The sequence below is a fragment of the Kwoniella dejecticola genome, chromosome 9 (genome assembly GCF_000512565.2).
Source record: "Kwoniella dejecticola CBS 10117 chromosome 9, complete sequence".
NCBI lineage: Eukaryota > Fungi > Basidiomycota > Tremellomycetes > Tremellales > Cryptococcaceae > Kwoniella > Kwoniella dejecticola.
The window spans coordinates 1280675-1297781 of NC_089309.1; the positions used below are offsets into that span (position 1 = coordinate 1280675).

General features: G+C 48.0%; 6 protein-coding genes across 6 annotated transcripts; 3 read left to right on the forward strand and 3 right to left on the reverse strand.

Moving 5' to 3' along the window:
* Window positions 1–198: 198 nt before the first annotated feature.
* Window positions 199–4263, reverse strand: I303_107420 (uncharacterized protein; the record flags this gene model as incomplete). Its single annotated transcript, XM_065969583.1, has 6 exons — window positions 199–909; window positions 1003–2920; window positions 2996–3558; window positions 3663–3708; window positions 3765–4024; window positions 4090–4263. 6 exons carry the CDS (start codon window positions 4261–4263, stop codon window positions 199–201), a joined length of 3672 nt encoding a protein of 1223 aa, XP_065825655.1.
* A 1602-nt stretch (window positions 4264–5865) lies between these two features.
* Window positions 5866–7854, forward strand: I303_107421 (uncharacterized protein; the record flags this gene model as incomplete). The annotated part of the gene is made up of 8 exons (XM_065969584.1): window positions 5866–6139; window positions 6224–6260; window positions 6327–6473; window positions 6579–6769; window positions 6833–7152; window positions 7285–7340; window positions 7427–7554; window positions 7664–7854. 8 exons carry the CDS (start codon window positions 5866–5868, stop codon window positions 7852–7854), a joined length of 1344 nt encoding a protein of 447 aa, XP_065825656.1.
* A 290-nt stretch (window positions 7855–8144) lies between these two features.
* On the reverse strand, window positions 8145–10782 carry I303_107422 (uncharacterized protein; the record flags this gene model as incomplete). The annotated part of the gene is made up of 5 exons (XM_018410102.1): window positions 8145–9221; window positions 9325–10067; window positions 10150–10291; window positions 10381–10594; window positions 10709–10782. 5 exons carry the CDS (start codon window positions 10780–10782, stop codon window positions 8145–8147), a joined length of 2250 nt encoding a protein of 749 aa, XP_018261105.1.
* A 797-nt stretch (window positions 10783–11579) lies between these two features.
* On the forward strand, window positions 11580–13619 carry I303_107423 (uncharacterized protein; the record flags this gene model as incomplete). The annotated part of the gene is made up of 6 exons (XM_018410103.1): window positions 11580–11842; window positions 11927–12024; window positions 12098–12248; window positions 12329–13067; window positions 13160–13246; window positions 13383–13619. 6 exons carry the CDS (start codon window positions 11580–11582, stop codon window positions 13617–13619), a joined length of 1575 nt encoding a protein of 524 aa, XP_018261106.1.
* A 392-nt stretch (window positions 13620–14011) lies between these two features.
* On the reverse strand, window positions 14012–15527 carry I303_107424 (uncharacterized protein; the record flags this gene model as incomplete). The annotated part of the gene is made up of 7 exons (XM_018410104.1): window positions 14012–14041; window positions 14124–14232; window positions 14315–14501; window positions 14583–14685; window positions 14986–15033; window positions 15128–15319; window positions 15384–15527. 7 exons carry the CDS (start codon window positions 15525–15527, stop codon window positions 14012–14014), a joined length of 813 nt encoding a protein of 270 aa, XP_018261107.1.
* A 357-nt stretch (window positions 15528–15884) lies between these two features.
* Window positions 15885–16844, forward strand: I303_107425 (orotate phosphoribosyltransferase; the record flags this gene model as incomplete). The annotated part of the gene is made up of 3 exons (XM_018410105.1): window positions 15885–15988; window positions 16082–16307; window positions 16503–16844. The coding sequence occupies 3 exons, from the start codon at window positions 15885–15887 to the stop codon at window positions 16842–16844; spliced, it is 672 nt and encodes a 223-aa protein (XP_018261108.1).
* Window positions 16845–17107: the final 263 nt, after the last annotated feature.

Here is a 17107-nt window from a genome sequence, read left to right on the forward strand (position 1 = left end):
GTGAAGCAGTATGACGCCTCAACCGATATGAGACTAGTGTCAAATGATCTTAAGGAATTTACACCTTGCTTGGGAGATCCTGTGATTTTAGTCTAATCTACCTCTAATCCTGCTTGAGAATTGATGTTGAAAAATTCAAATTGAAAGACTAGCTGGATTATTCTTGCCTGTTCCCGATTCTCACCTTCAACTTCAGCCTCAAACCCTTCCGAAAGTTCCTGTGCTTCCTACACTTCTCCTGCCTTCACTTTGGCTCTCCGTACCACTCCTACTCTCACTTTCACTATGACTCCCACTATATCGCTTTCCAGCATCTCCATTGCCGTAAGCATGATGACCTGGTTGAGGTGGAGACTGAGGATCAGGCTTATGGGGAGACGCTACGGGCCATTCAAGTCGTTGGGGCATCGGTATATCCCATTCTTCATACCCTTTCGATATTCTGATATTCCTCTTGATCGTATTTTCCCTTTCAGCAGAATTGGATCTTGGGGCTATCAAGAAACCGCCTATAGTCGGAGAAGGAAAGTCGGTATGCATGTGAGGGTGAGTGTTGATGATCTCTTCGTCCTCTTCGCCGTCTGCGCTTGGTAATGAGTACATCGAAGGTGCTGATTCGAGAGAAGTTATACTTAGGCATTGTTGAGTGTGGCGTCGGAGTATATTCGGTCGCACCGCCTCGGGACGAGGTGGTGAGGACAAGAAGGAGCTGGTGAATTGCATTTGCATTGGTAAAGAAGGTTGAGATTTGTATCGAGACAAAGAGGGTCTTTTGTTCATAGCAGCCAATTGAGAGATATGCGATTTGTCGGTTCTTGCCTGTAGGGATAGGTCGGATGAGTGATTTCCAGTTGCCGATAGCGAGGCAACGACGCGGGAGATCGGTGCCACATAGATGGGATCTCCCAGCTGTGTTGTGGAAGGTATCATCAGCTCACGTCAGCCAACAGATTGTGCCAAGAAAGATAGTGGAGCGAAGTCGGGAGAAGAGCAAGTACTCACGATGACAGCGACTTGCTCGATCAACCATCTCAATCTCCCTTTCTTCTCCTCGTCCCACGCCTGTCCGGCCTTTTCTACTCGAAAACGCTCAGTCCCAATTATCCGAGTGAGGTGATGTTCGACTCGTGCCAGGCTGATATCGCTGCCCATACCGTGTTCTCGGAAGAGGCTCAATACTTCCTGCAGGGGTACGGGGGTTCGAGGAGGTGTGCCCTTACCCCAATCTAGCGCTCGAGATCGATACGCAATATCGAGCTCTTTGGGTCTACCGATGAAAGACAGCTTCTTCTTAGGAATCCTCAATACTTTAGATCGTCTCTTCACAGAGACCTTCGGAGTAATATCTTCCAATTCAACTTTCTCTTGAGGCTTACAGGAAGACTGGGATCGAGCTTCCTCAGAATCCACCGACAGGTGTAGCACCCCTAAATCGAGGGCATCAATGTCTTGCGCATCCATATTGGGAGGAACATCAATTCCTAAAGCCCTCAATTCCTTGGTAGGCGATACCTTGCCTTCAAATATCGCATAATGTCTATGTATCTGTCTTCGGCTCTTGTCCGTTGGCCCGAGTGACGTTCGGCGTCTGGTTGATGAAATGCTGTAAGAAGGCGTTTCATGCGGACTGTATAATGTCGCTTGTGAGGATAAGGTAGATAAGGAAGGATCATCCTTGTTGAGAGTATATGGGTATCGAATCGTGGTAGGGGTGACAATATGAGTATCGAAGGTGGATCTCGAAGGAGAATCTGCGTCGGATATTGAGGAAGGAGATTTTGGCGATAAGGTTTCGATCGTTGAATAAGCTTCGACGATCTCGATTTCTTCCTGGTCCTGCAGACCAGACTCCAGGTCGCATATCGCAAAGTCCGCGTTCTCAGCTTCTTGGGGATCATCACCCATGGTGTTGTTCTCTCTGATTCGTCTGGGACTGACGATTTCCGAAGGTAGTCTAGTATACCTTCCATCCCGTTGGTCCAGGCTTGGCGAGGACGCCGAAGTCATGGAGTCTGCCGTGACGTCTTTCGTGCTATTTCTGCTTGAGGCTGAAGGAGGCGTTGATGGAGGCAAGGGGAAATGGTACTGTACCGCCTTTGATCCCGCTTGATACTCCCTGTATGCTTCCTGGATTTCGAAGCACGAGAGCCTTGTTTCTTCTTGCGATTCCGCAGTGAGGAGGGAAGTCATGGTCAAGATCGAATGAGCACTACCTGATTTGGGTCTTAGATGCAAGTTGTTCGTCGCAAGAGGGTCGACCAGTGATGACTCGGCACAGTTTGGCTCGCATTCATGCAGATCCGGTGTATCAACTTCACCTGAGACCTCTTGTCGAGAGTGTCCGATCTCAGTCTCACCAGAACTACATTCGTGAAGGGTGTCGGGCAATTTTGCCACTTCGTCCAGGAATCTATCAAGATCCGAAGATGTCCGTGGTATTGGAGTCTCAAGCATGCTCTTATCGTCATTCTGCGTGACGGATAAAATGGTTGTTGGTCTTGAGGCCCCATCTATCGGCGGAGGAAGATCGAAGGCCGATCGCATTGAGGTGAAGATACCCTTCAATCCCATCAAGTCCTTTTTGCCTATCATCTTCTGTATTAAATGTAAGAGTGACTCTTCCGCTTGCTCCCTTCCGCCACCAAGGAACCATCCTTCATCCTCATGTCCATGTAAGTGGTACCTCATTTCCATCAGCTGATTGAGCAATACGGCTCTAATGTCCTCTGTGTCGGTCAAAGACATCAGCGAAGACCTGAGATCGTCTTTGAAAGTCATCGACGGTGTGGTCAAACCGTCATGCATTGGCATGAAAATCTGTCGGAAGGTGTTGGCTGTGGGAGGGAATGTTGGATTGACGGTTGATGGCGAGGTCAGATCGTTTGTAGAGCCTTCGGGTATGCTTGATTGTCCAAAATGTCTGGAAGATGGCCTTGAGCGATCTCCGGATTGGAAGCGAACCTTGCTGGAAGACGAGTTATTGCGTTTATGCTACAGCCATTTTGGTGCGCGGGAGGTCAAAGATCGTTTCCTGCCCATCTTGACGCTCAACAGGGACGTTCTGCTAGGCGAGGTCAGCTGAGAATATAGATCCTCAGGCTCTAGAAGGAAAGAGCGATTAACGTCGGCGGAAGTATCGGCTGTGGCTCTAGGAGAGGACCAGAGTAAACCAGTTTGTTCAGTTGATAATCCTTCGTTAAGGCAATTGCTGAGAGCGCCAAATTTCGCATCAAGTATGGCGTCAATGCAGGAATGACCCTCGATTTCGCCCACTTTTGTTCGTAAGGCTCTCAACTTCTCAATGATTGTTAGGTAAGAAATACCGATAGAAAGGCGGCGATCAACCCATGCACTAACAGTACTACTTGATTGAGCGACATCTTCAAGATCACTGAGGGAATTGACCGGATCCACTGAGTCTGAGCTGGAAGCGAGGAGTGAGCGATGTGACAGAGTGTTTAGCCTTGTGACGATTTGAGAGCAAGTCGCGAACCCGAGGTGAAACCGGAAATCGTATAGAATCGTCACAATACGAATAGCTCCACAGTTCAATCGAAGCTATTCAAAATGATCGAAGAGAATGAGCTGGATCGTGCTCATACCTTATGCTTATTTCCCAACGAGTGAATGGTTCAGTTTCGAATGACGAGTTTAGAACTCACTTCAAACTCTATTTCAGTTAGATCCTTGCTTATCCGGTCTATCAAACTGTCCTCTTCCTGAGCCCATGAGTGTTCCATGTTCGCCATATTCTTGCTATATACGATAGACAGAGCTCGTGGATCAGCGGTTCGTCACAAAATGGTCTACTGCCTTCCGCTTGATTTCTGAGATCGAGCTCTGCGAGGGCATGCACGAGCTGAGGGCGGGTTATGCTTGATAGTGTCTCCGCGGATACCAGGGAGGGTGGTAACGGCGGTTCGGTCGAGGGGAAGTATTCTTCTGAGGGGAGGCTGACGAAGGGTATCAAGAGCGAGATCGCTTTGGAGAGGATAACTCCCCGGATCGTTTCTGAGATCTTGACCTATATTGGGCGAAAGATCGCGTCACTTGGCAGGGCTGACCGCTACGATGCAGATCTTCACTCACCACGTCGAGAACCTGTTGGACATCCTTACACCACTCTCTGACCGTCCTACCATCTTTCCATGCCCTCATCACAAATTCTACTAAACTTCCTTCGATCTCCCTCGCCCCCACGTTCCGCTTCTGCAGGACCTCAGCTAGAACAGCTGAGCTTACCGGTAGATCAATCATACTCATCCTGCGCTTTCGAGGTCGATTTCTGGATATGGTCGGAGTACATGGCGACCGCATCGGCAGACTCTTCTAAGTGTTTGTCAGCAATGACCACAGGAAAGGGCCTCTAGAGTTGCACGCAATAACAAGCTTATAACAGAAAGTAGCTCTGACAAGAGATGAAGGGCGTAGATAGTAAGCGAGTGTGTATGTGGGCTACGTGTACGTGTTGTGTGTCTGTATCGTATGTCTGCGGTATGACGTGGGACGATGCCGATCTGTTTTGTTTCTTCGCTACCTCGGTCCACTAGCAAAATTTCTTCGAAGGGCGCTGGCCATACCATACATGCTAGACTTCTGATGCGACAATCGATTGACCCGAAAAGCTCGGTGTTTGACCTTCGTGATCAAACTTCCTTCGCATGCTTCTGTTGAGGCACGCATGATCGCTTCCGCTAGTAGTCTTGATGAGGATTGATCAATACTGTTGATGTCAGTGGAATCACCATGATTACGGTGAGACAAGCACAACGTGTTTTAGGCGTGTTTACGGCTTATTCGAAGCATCAACCAATCTTTGTTTAAGGGGTCGACAATTTGATGGATTGGTCAATATGTTGAAATGATCATCAGAACGGTCCGTGCGAAACATGGCGAACACGATCAAAGCGTTTTGGTCTTAGCTTGATTCCTCCTCTGAACTCATATCGGATAATCGGACAAAATCTGTGCTCTGATCCGATCGATGCAGTTCAATTATTTGTGCGAACCTACCTCTTTGCCCATCGATGCGATCGAGACGATCTGAGCTCCATATGTGATATTGGCAAGTTTATTGATGGTAATCATCATCCAATCCCGAATAGCGGTAAGTCTGGTGCTCAGAGATGATTCGATTCGGTCTAAGATCAGAATCCTTTGACTCAAAACATCAATGACTGACGGTGATCTGCGATCACCAGTGAATCTGTAGTTGACATTCCAGGGGTGAATGAGAATGAGAATGAGAATGAGAAAGGAAGCGAGCGAAAACTTCTACCCTAACCCTGGGCACCATTCCAAAAATCTCCGAAAAAGGAGTGACATATACAGATCCACGTCTGTGCGCCCATCCGTCACAAGAACAGGCGCGCACATGTCATATATCCTGCTGTCAATCGATATCGGCACTTGGAACCACGTCCGATTGTCCTTGGCAGAAACCCGCACCGTAACAGCCTATGGTCGATGTCGCATTTCAAATCTACAAGATAGCTAATTGAAGGTTTCCGCTTTTCCCGGCCAAGAAACCCCATTTTCAGGCACCAGTTATCGTTAATTTCGGTAAGTTTCCTTTCGTCATGGCCCTCTCGTACTCGTCGTAATTGAGTCATTGCCGAAGCCGTCATCCAGCAGATCTGACCTTTTTGCCGCATGCTTACATACGGAATCGTCGATTGGCTGCCCGATAATTAGGAAATTGTCATGAGGTTCGTGGTGGACACGTCTGTTCGGTTTCCTCTTTACATAGCTTCTCCTTGACTGGACATCTCAACCTTCGTGCGTCGTTCTTCTGGGAATAACTCAAACGCACATAAGAGCCAATCTTGCATCGAATATACCGCCAACACTTATAGACAAAACAAGATGTCCTCCAAGCCCAGAACCCGGTCGAGCAAAAAGCCTACCCTAATCATATACGGCGCAACCTCATACACCGCTCGACAGCTTCTTGCTTATTTAGACACTCACCCGGATAGCGTATCGTTCGATTTCATTTTGGCAGGACGCAATCAGCAGAAATTGGAACAGGCAAATAACAAGCTCAGCCAATCGAGGGAGGTTGTAGCTTGTCAATTGGACGACCCGGATGGTGTCAGATCGTTGGTAGCTAAGGGGGATATAGTGGTCAATCTGGCTGGTGAGTACATTGCGCTGCCCCTTACCTCCGCGCCTCAAGCAGCTCTTCGTAGTCTGGGCTGACCCGTTGGATTTGCATGAACAGGACCCTTCAGATGGCATAACGCCGAAGCCTTGATAAGGCACGTACATGATCGTCAAGTAGGACCGCTTCCTCACGAGACAAGCTGACTATTCGGTGTTTGTAGCGAATGCGCGAAGACCGGAAAGCACTATGTCGATCTATGTGGCGAGTCATCCTGGCTCGCCACGGATATCATACCGAGGTATAACAATTTAGCCATCCAGTCGAAAGCTTGTATCGTCCCTTCGTGCGGATTCGATTCTATCCCTTCGTGAGTTTGCGCTGCCTCACCTTTTCCTCAAACTCCACAATCCACAATCAGAAAAACCTATCACAGACTAAGAAGTCAACGCTGAATACAATGTGCTCGATGTAGGGACTTGACCCTATATCTGGCTCACAAGACCCTACAAGCCCGTCATCCCGTACTGACGATCTCAGCAAGCCAATCTTTCTTCAAGATGAAGGGCGGATCGATGTCCGGAGGTACTATCCAATCGATGTATTCTGTGGCTGAATTACCGAAAGATAAGCGAAGATCGGGCGAACACGATTGTATACCTAAAGGTGAGCTTTTGTCGAAGAGGCATAGAGGATCGCATGAGCTGACTATTTTTCGTGCTGGGATAGACGGTATCCTGCCCAAAACCCGCTCGACAATCCTTAAATTATCGTACATCATGAAAATACCGAACAAAGCAAGAAGATACGGTTCATTCTTCTTCATGTATCCTTACAATCGAACCATCGTACGGCGCACTCAATACCTGACCAACCTTTTCTCTGGCTCGAACTCGGGTTTAGCTTCTGATTCGGGATCCAGCACACCCAAATACGGCAAAGAGATGAAATATGAGGAATCGATGGATATTGGTCGAGGGAAGATCGGTTCTTCGATATTTTCGTTTTGCCTTTTCTTCGTCTTTGGGTTGTTCTATGCTTCCAAGTTGGTGAGTTCAATCCCATTATTATCTCTGTCTCTCACTTGCTCCGCTCCTCTCCATTCCATTATTAGCTCTGTTTCTCACTTGCTCCGCTTCTCTGGATATGTTGTATTTGCTGATCATGAGCTTTGTCGCAAGATACGGAAATTGTGCACATACATCCTGCCTAAAGCCGGAGAAGGAGTCTCTGACGAGTGAGTTGAGTCAAGTCGAATTCTGCAAATGGCGCATTAGATTGCATTCTCTGGTCGTGCATGCTGATAGGCATTCTGCGTGTTAGACAACTGTTCAAAGCTTCCTACGCCGTTACGAATCTCTCGACTTCAACACCACTACCCGATGGGAGAACAGTGCAAATATCGACTACCTTCAAAGGTCAAGGAGATCCCGGATACCTCAACACATGTTGTAAGTTGACTTTGACTCACTTTTGTTGAATCTTGACTGTGCGCGTGCGTTATGCGGCTGTGCAGAAAAGGCCGAGCTAGACGAGAAGCTGATATGATTGGTAATACAGATCTCTTAGCGGAATCAGCATTAGCCTTGACACTGGATAAAGATAAATTACCAATACCGGCAAGTAAAGGCGGTCTGTTGACTCCTTCTATAGCGATGGGAGATGTTCTGGTTGATCGCTTGAGGAAGTCTGGGAAATTTGAAATTTCAAGTGAGATACTTGGTGAGGACTCGGATAAGAAGATCGATTAATTCGTAGTCAAGTCGTGCGAGATTTGTTCAAGGATTTCTGCCATCAAGGTAGTCCTGAACGAATACTCGTATCGCTCACGGATGCTGCCTTGCAGTGCGAAGATATGCAATCGCTCGCCAGAAATACTGGGTGACGTGCTATTATAGGCATAATCATGCATTGCTTCACATACAGTATTCAACAATCATCCACAACTACACGATGAGCTACGATGAGTAATACACAGACAGATTACTTTGCACATCAGTCAGACTTACAGACAGACGTACGATCAATGATGTCGGATAGGTCAATAAACATCTCGCCAAACTTTGAACCCCAATTCCCCTCCATCGCCCCAGAACTTTGCCTGTTCTTCCTCCTCTTGAGTTCTCGCGCTCGCTACATTATGCGGCAAGCCATCCTTAGCATTGGTCTCATGATCCTGCTGGTCCTTTTCGCCTTCTTCGCCTTCCTCTTCTTCGTCAACAGTAGACAGTCTTTCCCTTTCATCGAATTTACTCAACCATCGTCTTTCAGCTCCTTTCTTCCTTTCCATATCACCATCCATATTCAGAGTCATCTTTGCTGCCTTATCGTTGACGACTGCTTGTGAGTATGACTGATCCATTTCCACCTGATCGTCTTCCTCCATGTCCATCGATAGATCCTCGTCAGAGAATCCTTGAATATCCTCGGGCGCTTCAGCATTTGTAGGTGAGAGATAACGGGGCCGCTTTCGCGCGATGAATGGATTAGTGCGTTGTTTAGCAGAACCGTTCATCTGAGCAGCTCCCGGATGTTGAGAAGATTTTCTTCCGCCACGTCTCTTCGATGTCGTGCCTGAGACATTTGACCTCAAGTCAAGCGGGATGACAACGTTTTCAGCCAAAGCGGACAAAGGCTGTGTAGGTCTCGATACTCGTCGTCTGCGTATACCATCTTCCATATCTTCTCCTGGAGCGAAGAGATCTTCAGTAGTCACAAATGTGGTTGCTTGTTGTCCGCTTACTGATTCGTTCATGTATTGATCAGTTTCCATATTTCCATCTTCATCAGTATCATATTCATCGTCAGATGTTGAGGTCGGTGAAGAATCGTCAGTGAGGGAATATCTGGATGCCGAATATCTCGCCCGCTTCCTTCGGCTATGACCGCGATGTGGAATGTAGGTTGAACGACTTGAGCGCCTTCTCTTACGGCTCTTGGATCTTGCCCTTCTGTGGTCAGGGTGTAAAGGAGAATGCACGCGTTGATGAGACCGGCCCGATCTAGCGGAACCACGAGCTTGACGATGGTACCCTTCGGATATTGTCGACTCCGACGTATAATCTGCGGACCGGTCTGAGTCGGTTAACTCATGATCGCGTTGACCTTGCCTTGCCACCTGGCGATGTAATATTGCATTATCAGTCCCAAGAGGGGAAGCCATCTAAAGCCTCATGGCCTATGAGTAAAGGTGTTCAGACAGCAGACAGGCAGGCACTCACCACAATGTCAGCATCTTGGTCAACCATCCGTTCCAGATCAGCTATGACTTGCTTATCTAACTTTCTCGCTGCCAACGCTTCTTGACGTTGCGCTTGTCTGAGACGCAATATGTCATCATGAGGCCGTCGTAGAATTGGCGGAGGAACATCCGAGATATGTCGGGGGGATGGGCGCAAGTCTTGGTAGATCTGTCGTACCTGATGACTTGGAATAGGGTTCATTGTTGGGATCTCAGCCAAAGAAGCGTCCGGGAGAAATTCGATATTCCCTTGGTCAGGATCCCTGTATGGCGTTGGATCTTGATTCTTACTGGGTTGTCGAGGTGGATAGAAGAGTTGCTGGCTCGAGGAACCGGATGAGAGCTGGCTGTGCATGTGTAAGCCGTTCAAATGGCGCTGGGGTGTCGAGGTTGCATCCGGGATATAGCCATTGAATGGGTTTTGGTAACTCTGAACATCTGCGTGTCTGTCGTGTGAAGGATACATGACTTGAATTGGAGGAGGTTGAGCGTTGTGCGGATGTCCTGATGATATCATCGGAGCGTAGGTATTTTGATGCTGCGATGGCAAATTGAGACCATAGTAGATCGGTTGAGCGTACTCGTAGTTCTGTCTGTATTGCATTGGCTGCAGGGTGGCGGGTGGACCTCGCGGTTGATATGAGGGTGGATACGCCAGGTTTACGGTATATCCTCGGTGGTCGCTGCCTTCGTGTCCCATTTCATCCATATCATAATAATTCCCTAATTCAACATCAGCAGCTGTCAAAGACCTGAGTGCGCTGTATATGTCGGATGATCTGCATCCAGTGACGGAAAGACTCACTAGGCGGTGCCTCTTCATATCGGTCGTCAGGTTTTGGACGGAGACCTCGCTCAATCTCGGTCTTCCTCAACCAACCCGACATCAGCCCCCTCGTATCACTTCTATCGGCGGCATCCTTGAGCCATGCCGGGACGGATCCAGCCTACAGGGACGCACCCAAGGGTGTGACAGATCCCAGAAGATATCAGAGGTTGATTGCAGATGAATTTTAGGCCTTTGAGAAGTGCTCACCATCTGGGAAGACAATGTAGCCGGTCTGCGCTGAGCGACATATCCATTTCCAATGTGACCTTGCTTCAATCTTGTCCTAGAATGCATTGATAAACCCATCTGTTGTGTGGAATCCCTTTCCTTCTCCTGACTACTTTTTCGTCGAGTCGCCTGCAGTATGGATGAGTTGCTTGGAACGAAATCCCGTTGTCGATTGAACAGTTTTGGAAGCGGTCTGAGATGGTTCAAACATCAGCAAGGAGCGAATTCATCCACATAAACGATCTGAGTCGGCTTGTGCAACTCCATCTGAACACCTGCATCAATCGTTAGGAAGTCAGTCGCTCACGGGTCTCGGTTTCGCGGTAATTTGGACTCCTTGTCCACTTGGGATAGAGTATGAAACGCAGCTAGACGGGACATCTTGGGTCACTCGTACCTCGCTCCTTGGGTCTTGACGGGGATGAATGGTGTCACTACATCCCTCTCAACGTTCTCAGAATGTAGGGAAGGAAGGAAGGAAGTTGGAAGTAGTAGAAGTCAATCGCGTGTATGTACTCTAGACGACATTACAGGTAGTCCAGTCAACCGGTACTGCACCCAAACCGACAAAAGCTGAAACATGCACGTGGTGATACTGTAGCTTATTTTGATGTGAAACGCACGGATCGTCTGCCCCTTTCTTGGAGTGATCGACGCTCTGATCCGCTTTTTATGGGTCCAGATGCCATGTTAGATCACCAATAGTGCGTGTATCGTATACAAGCTCCCACCCAGCGAGCCGCAACAAAGATGCGATGGGACACCATCCCCACTTAGCTTTGAGCCGGTGTTACCCAAAGTTCCTGCATTGCAGCCATGCATGTTTATCGTATCTTGGCAATTGCGGCAACTTGTCTTGAGTGTTCCCTGATAAGATAAATTTCACAAGTGCAGTATGGACTGTATAAAGGTAAGGCGATATGAACGAATAGTATCCTGTGTATTCTCACTAGTCTCCCTTGTCTTGACCTGCTTGGCATCCAACTTATCCACATTCTCACATCACACCACTAAAACCAATCTATCTGCCTTAGCACTCCGGTAGTGCCGCTTAGGTTCTGGTTGTCTCCCTATCGACCCATCCTACCCATTCTCAACGGTCACTCTCTTCTTCTGGTTATACATAAAAGCTTGCCCATCTACTCACCTTAACACTCTTTTCCACAATGAGCGACAGGATGTCGCATACACCACTAGACGACCATTTCATATCCCAGCCAGACCTCGATCTGCTGGGCCATCGACCTCACAAATCGGCTATCCTCCTATTCCAAGCTCTGACGGCTACAGCTGTCTTTCGAATATGGCCCTCTCTTCTCTTTATGGGTGGATGGTCGGCGGCTATCGTATTGATCAACCAAAAGACCGAGGCTGAGATGACTGTTCCGTCAACCCTCTTGACGGCTTTAGGTGTTTTGTTAGGTCTGACATTGAGTTATCGGTAAGTCAAACCTTCCGGAACTTCCTGCGCTCTCATCGACCAGTAGGACTGACACAGACATACACTTGTCTAACCCGATTGCAGCACCTCATCAGCATATGCTCAGTATTCCGAAGGTCGAAAGCTCTGGACGCAGATCATACAGGCCAACAGAACGTGGGCAAGAGTAGTTTGGATTCACTGTGAGTGGCATCTCACTTCAGCTATGGAGCATAATTCAGGGAATACTTCTGAATGACGGGCGTTATCTCTCAGGTCCCGATGCTATCCGAGCGGCACCACCTGATGACCCGCAAGAGGGGGCTCATGAAGAGACAAGGGCGGTGATTGAGAAAGCCACGCTGGTCAGAATGGGTTTAGCGTTTGCTGTGGCTGTCAAGCATTACTTACGGGGCGAAGAGGGCATGTGAGTCACTCATTCTTAAATACTAGAGTTTCATCCATATTTCATAGATGCACCAGCAAGCTGATATAGATTGCCAATAGCCTATACGAAGATCTATACGATCTCGTCAAATACATCCCCTCTCTGCACTTGCCATCAGGTATCGCTTCCGCTGAAGACGCAAATATCGCCATTGGCAGATTCCCCTCTCAGCACAAACACAAACACAGCAGATCCTCTTCAATCACCAATACCAATACCAATACCAATACCACCTCCAACCCTAATCCTGACGTTGTGTCCAGCTCCACCGAATTGAAGTCTATGAACCACTCAGACGGTTCTCTAGGCATCAACGTTGATATACCCTTAACAGCCACCGGCAAAAGCGGTCGAAAACTAGGTATCAGACCAACATTACATCCAGCTCGAGATCCTCCGAAATTCAGATTCTCAGAGACCTTCCCTTTCAAGTGGCTAGTCACCAAGCGACAGCGTTATAAAGCCGCCGGGCGAATGGCTATGCGCGAGAGGATGCGCGAACAGCGATCATCTGGTGGAGTCGGCCAGAACGTTCCACTGGAAATTACGATGTTCATGTCTTCCTGGATCGCCAATTTGCAGAAGCGCAAAACGATCGATGTACCCACTACGAACTCTCTTCTTGCTGCTCTTCTGGCGATGTCGGAAGCGCTGAGTAATTTGGAGAGAATCTTGACTACGCCTATACCGTTCACGTACAGTGCCCAGATCTGGGAAGTTACTTGGATATACTGTCTGGTCTTGCCTTTCCAGCTCTATGGGGCTGGGTTTGGCTGGATCACCATTCCTGCGGTCGTAGTGAGTCATCGATCACCCCTGCTGGGAAGGGTTGACGAATCAATGACAACGACGACGCTGATCAACTGATCGGGTGCATGTGTTCAATCTAGATCACTTCGTACATTGTGTTAGGGTTCGCCGAAATCGGTTCGGAAATTGAGAATCCATTCGGATACGATAAGAACGATCTGAACTTGGTGCGTGGATCCGACGCCACGATGATCCTGTCTTTCTCGAGCAGTTTTGCGCGCCGGGATGCATCTTATCTCTTCAACATAATAGCGATCGACCTTCTGCCTTCTGCCTTCTGCTGATGCTGTTGATCTCAATTAGGATTTCTTCACGAACAACATCATCCGAGAAGAATTAGCAGCTATTACTGCCCGACCATTTAGCGTCCCTGACGAATGGATCTTCGTAGGAGGGAATGATACCCTCGGCAGAGTCGGCGTGGGGGCTGACGAACTGCTCGAAAGGGGTTTAGGCGAAGTCAGGAATAGTCTGGCGGCGTTAAGTGGGGAGAAGGGACAACATGCTGGATTGAAAGGAAGAGCCAGAAGTCCAGTCTAGGGTAGTTGCGTCGCTGTTGTGAGCACGATGCACACACGCAGAAACCAAGTCCTTTCTTCAGTCTCTGATATGTCAACACACTCTCTTTAGTCATACTCGCAAACGAAGATAAAATTATCACTACTGTATCACTCTAATAGATTTCGGACCTGTTTATATTTGAGCGCCTATCGGATGATCGTTTTTTTTGCATATGTATGCTCTTCTGCTCTGCTTAAATTGTGGGCGAAAGAAAAGACTGGCCTTGATGCTATTCGCGACCTCAAATTGCCTTGCAGGGCTCGAAGGATTGATTTATGGAAAATTTAGTGATAGCGATTCTTTCCTTGTTTGTTGAACAACGGTGTACCCAAGCAGCCAATTTATACATCGCTTTCAGATCAAACCACTTTTTAAGCCATCTCAACATCTCCGGCGTTAGTCTAATCGTCATCGAACCATCAGCCAAAGTTGCATCCGTTGACAAGAATGGAATCATTCAGGTTGCGGTAAAAGGATACCCACCGAGTCCTTGCTCATGAAGCTATCCAGCTCTTTATCCAGATCCCCCGTAGTCGCCGGTCCTCTCTTACCTCCCCTTCCACCTGTAGGTCCTCCTCTACCTCTGTTCGGCCTATAAATAACCGCATACATATCGCATTAGCTTGAACGAGGATGCGAATGAATGCCAAGATAAGAAAACGGCTTCGACTCACCCTCCTCTTCCACCTCTTCCTCCTCTTTGAGGTCCGGCGGCGGACGCAGGTGCCCCGCCCCCTTGAATCCTCGATAACAGTGATTGTCCACTTGCTGCACCTGCGCCTGCTGCTCCTGCTTGGCCGTTTTGACCTGGTCGAGGTTTAGCCACGATTGGGGCAAGTAATCGGATCGAGATGGTTTGACCTGTATGGTTTCATTCATCAATGCGAGTCCAGGGCTGACGATGCTAGCGGGAAAGGATGATCATAATCCGCTGATACTCACCTTTGGTCATTGCACCGTCGAACTTGTTGATGGCGATCTTAGCTTGTTGGGGAGAAGCGAATTCCATAGTTGCTTCTCCCTTTGATCGACCTGATCTGTCGTACTGTTTGACGAGTAGTCATCTGTATCGCCATTAGCAAAGACATTAGTCAGTAAGGTTACGGTACCATTGGCTACAGATAATTGGCGCGAAGATGCACATAGACTTACCAAGAAGGGAATAGAAGAGAGCGGGGCATAAGCATAAATTTCTATCCCTTCGCATGATTGTCCACAACATTTATATTCGAAATCGCTTCCTTGCGCCGATGATGCAGCGGAATAGATCGTCCCGTTGTGACAGGTGGTCTCCTTCGGTCCTTTGATGGTTTGAGTTCGGATGAGAAAGAGTTTAATCGCTTACACGTATAGTAGGTCCTTGTACGAGCGTACCGGCCTGAGAGAAGATGCCCTAAGCGAAATCACCTACATCAGCCTCCGTAACCTCTGTCGGGCAGCCCACATTTCATATGGTACGGTGTGGTGTGACTTGTGACCGTACTGACCTTCAAGTCTGCAGGAGTGACCTCGTAGTGCAGTCCAACAACTTCGATTCTAGTTGAAATACCAGTGAATCCAGCTCCAGTACCGGTCAGGTTGACATTGGATCTTTCTCTTCGATCTCCGCCTCCTGATCGGCCAGGTCCTTGATAGGCATCGTGTACCCATTTCTCATCCGTCGATCTTGGTGGGGGTCTCTGATGAGCATCGTTCGACATTAGCATTTGAAGTAGCCCGAGAAGATCGTTGAAGGTGTCATACAGAGTATGGACTGTTGTTTGACCTCCTTTCGTTTCCACCGCCTGCTCCACCGCTTACGCGCGGAGCTCTTCTATCCCGTGATTGGGGCTTGTTGGCATTTCGCTTTTCAGCTACGATATCGTCGAGTGATTTGTCGAGATCCATCGTGTTCTATCTGCTATGATATGCTAGATTTGCTGAGTATCGATATGTATATGGAGACACATTCAAAGCAAGAGATGAAGGCTTCGGGATGACAGGGGGAAGTCGTTAACCTTGAATCGCGTAGAGGGCTAGTAAAGGGGACCACATATAGGAAAGTAATATTACGTAATGCATCTCGAAGGAGTGGAGATGACCGTGGAGATAAGGAATGATTTAGCTGCTCGATCACATCAGCAAGCGACAGCACAGGAGTACTTGAGATATTTATCGTTACCTATCTTCCCATTTCATTCCTCTTCTTCTCCTTCTTCTCCTTTTCACAATGTACCCTAGTTCGAACAGTACATATCAGGCAAGATGGCTCCAACGCAGAAACTCAGCGAAGAGAAAGTAGCTTTCATTGAAGCTGCTATTGAACATGGTGTCCTCTTGTTCGGAGAGTTCACTTTGAAGTCTGGAAGGTGAGTTTCCTGATAGCTTGAACATTTACGGTGATCGTAGCTGATATGGTATGGACTTCTTTTGTAACTTTATCTTCGGATGATGGTCAATAGAAAATCGCCATACTTCTTCAATGCGGGATTATTGTACACCGGATCCCTACTCTCGAACACCTCCAAAGCATACGCCAAGATCCTGACTTCATCGCGAATACCTGAGTTCGACGTCCTCTTTGGGCCGGCGTACAAGGGTATAGCTCTCGCTGCTATTACTGCTGTAGATTTGAGTCGACAAGGCAGGGAAGTAGGGTTTTCTTATAACAGGAAGGAGAAGAAGGATGTGAGTGTTCAACCTTTTGTTGGCTTCCTAGAGCTTAGGACACAGGTCAACTAGTAGTGCTGATGACACCATCCTTACAATATTACTATACCTCGCTCTATCCTCCCTGCGATGCTAAACATACCACGCGCCTCTTGATGCGTGATCTCCTGCTCCCTTGACCTACGCTCATCATTATATGACCTTCCCACACAGCACGGAGAAGGAGGAGTCTTGGTCGGAGCCCCCTTGAAAGGCCGAATAGTCATCATCGACGATGTGCTCACCCGCGGAACAGCCATCCGAGAAGCCATTGACATTCTCAAATCTCAACCTGAAGCCAAGTTGGTCGGTATTGTCCAATTGGTAGACAGACAAGAAAAAGGTCAAAATGCGAACAAGTCTACTGTACAAGAAATCGAAGAAGAGTTCGGCGTACCGATCGAACCTATTTTGAACTTGCAAGATATCATTGCGTACCTGGAGACCAAAGGAGGGTACGAGAAGGAATTGGTGGCTGTAAAGGAGTACAGGAAGAATTACGGTATCGACATTTAGTCTAGATCGCTAGATCGGCCATGAGTCTCACATGGCAGAAGAAATAACAGGGTGTGGTATGGTATGATGCAAGATCACGTTGAATGCAAACATTGCATAAGTAATGCCGGAAGTGGTATACTGATCAAACCACCAAAGCGACAGCGACAAAGGCATCCCTTGGGTCGGGTTGCGATTATATTGCTGAACAAAGGATGTACAAACCAAGTATAGCGAAATGACAACTGCGCTTGGTCATGACTAGCGATTCGTGAGACTTCTCT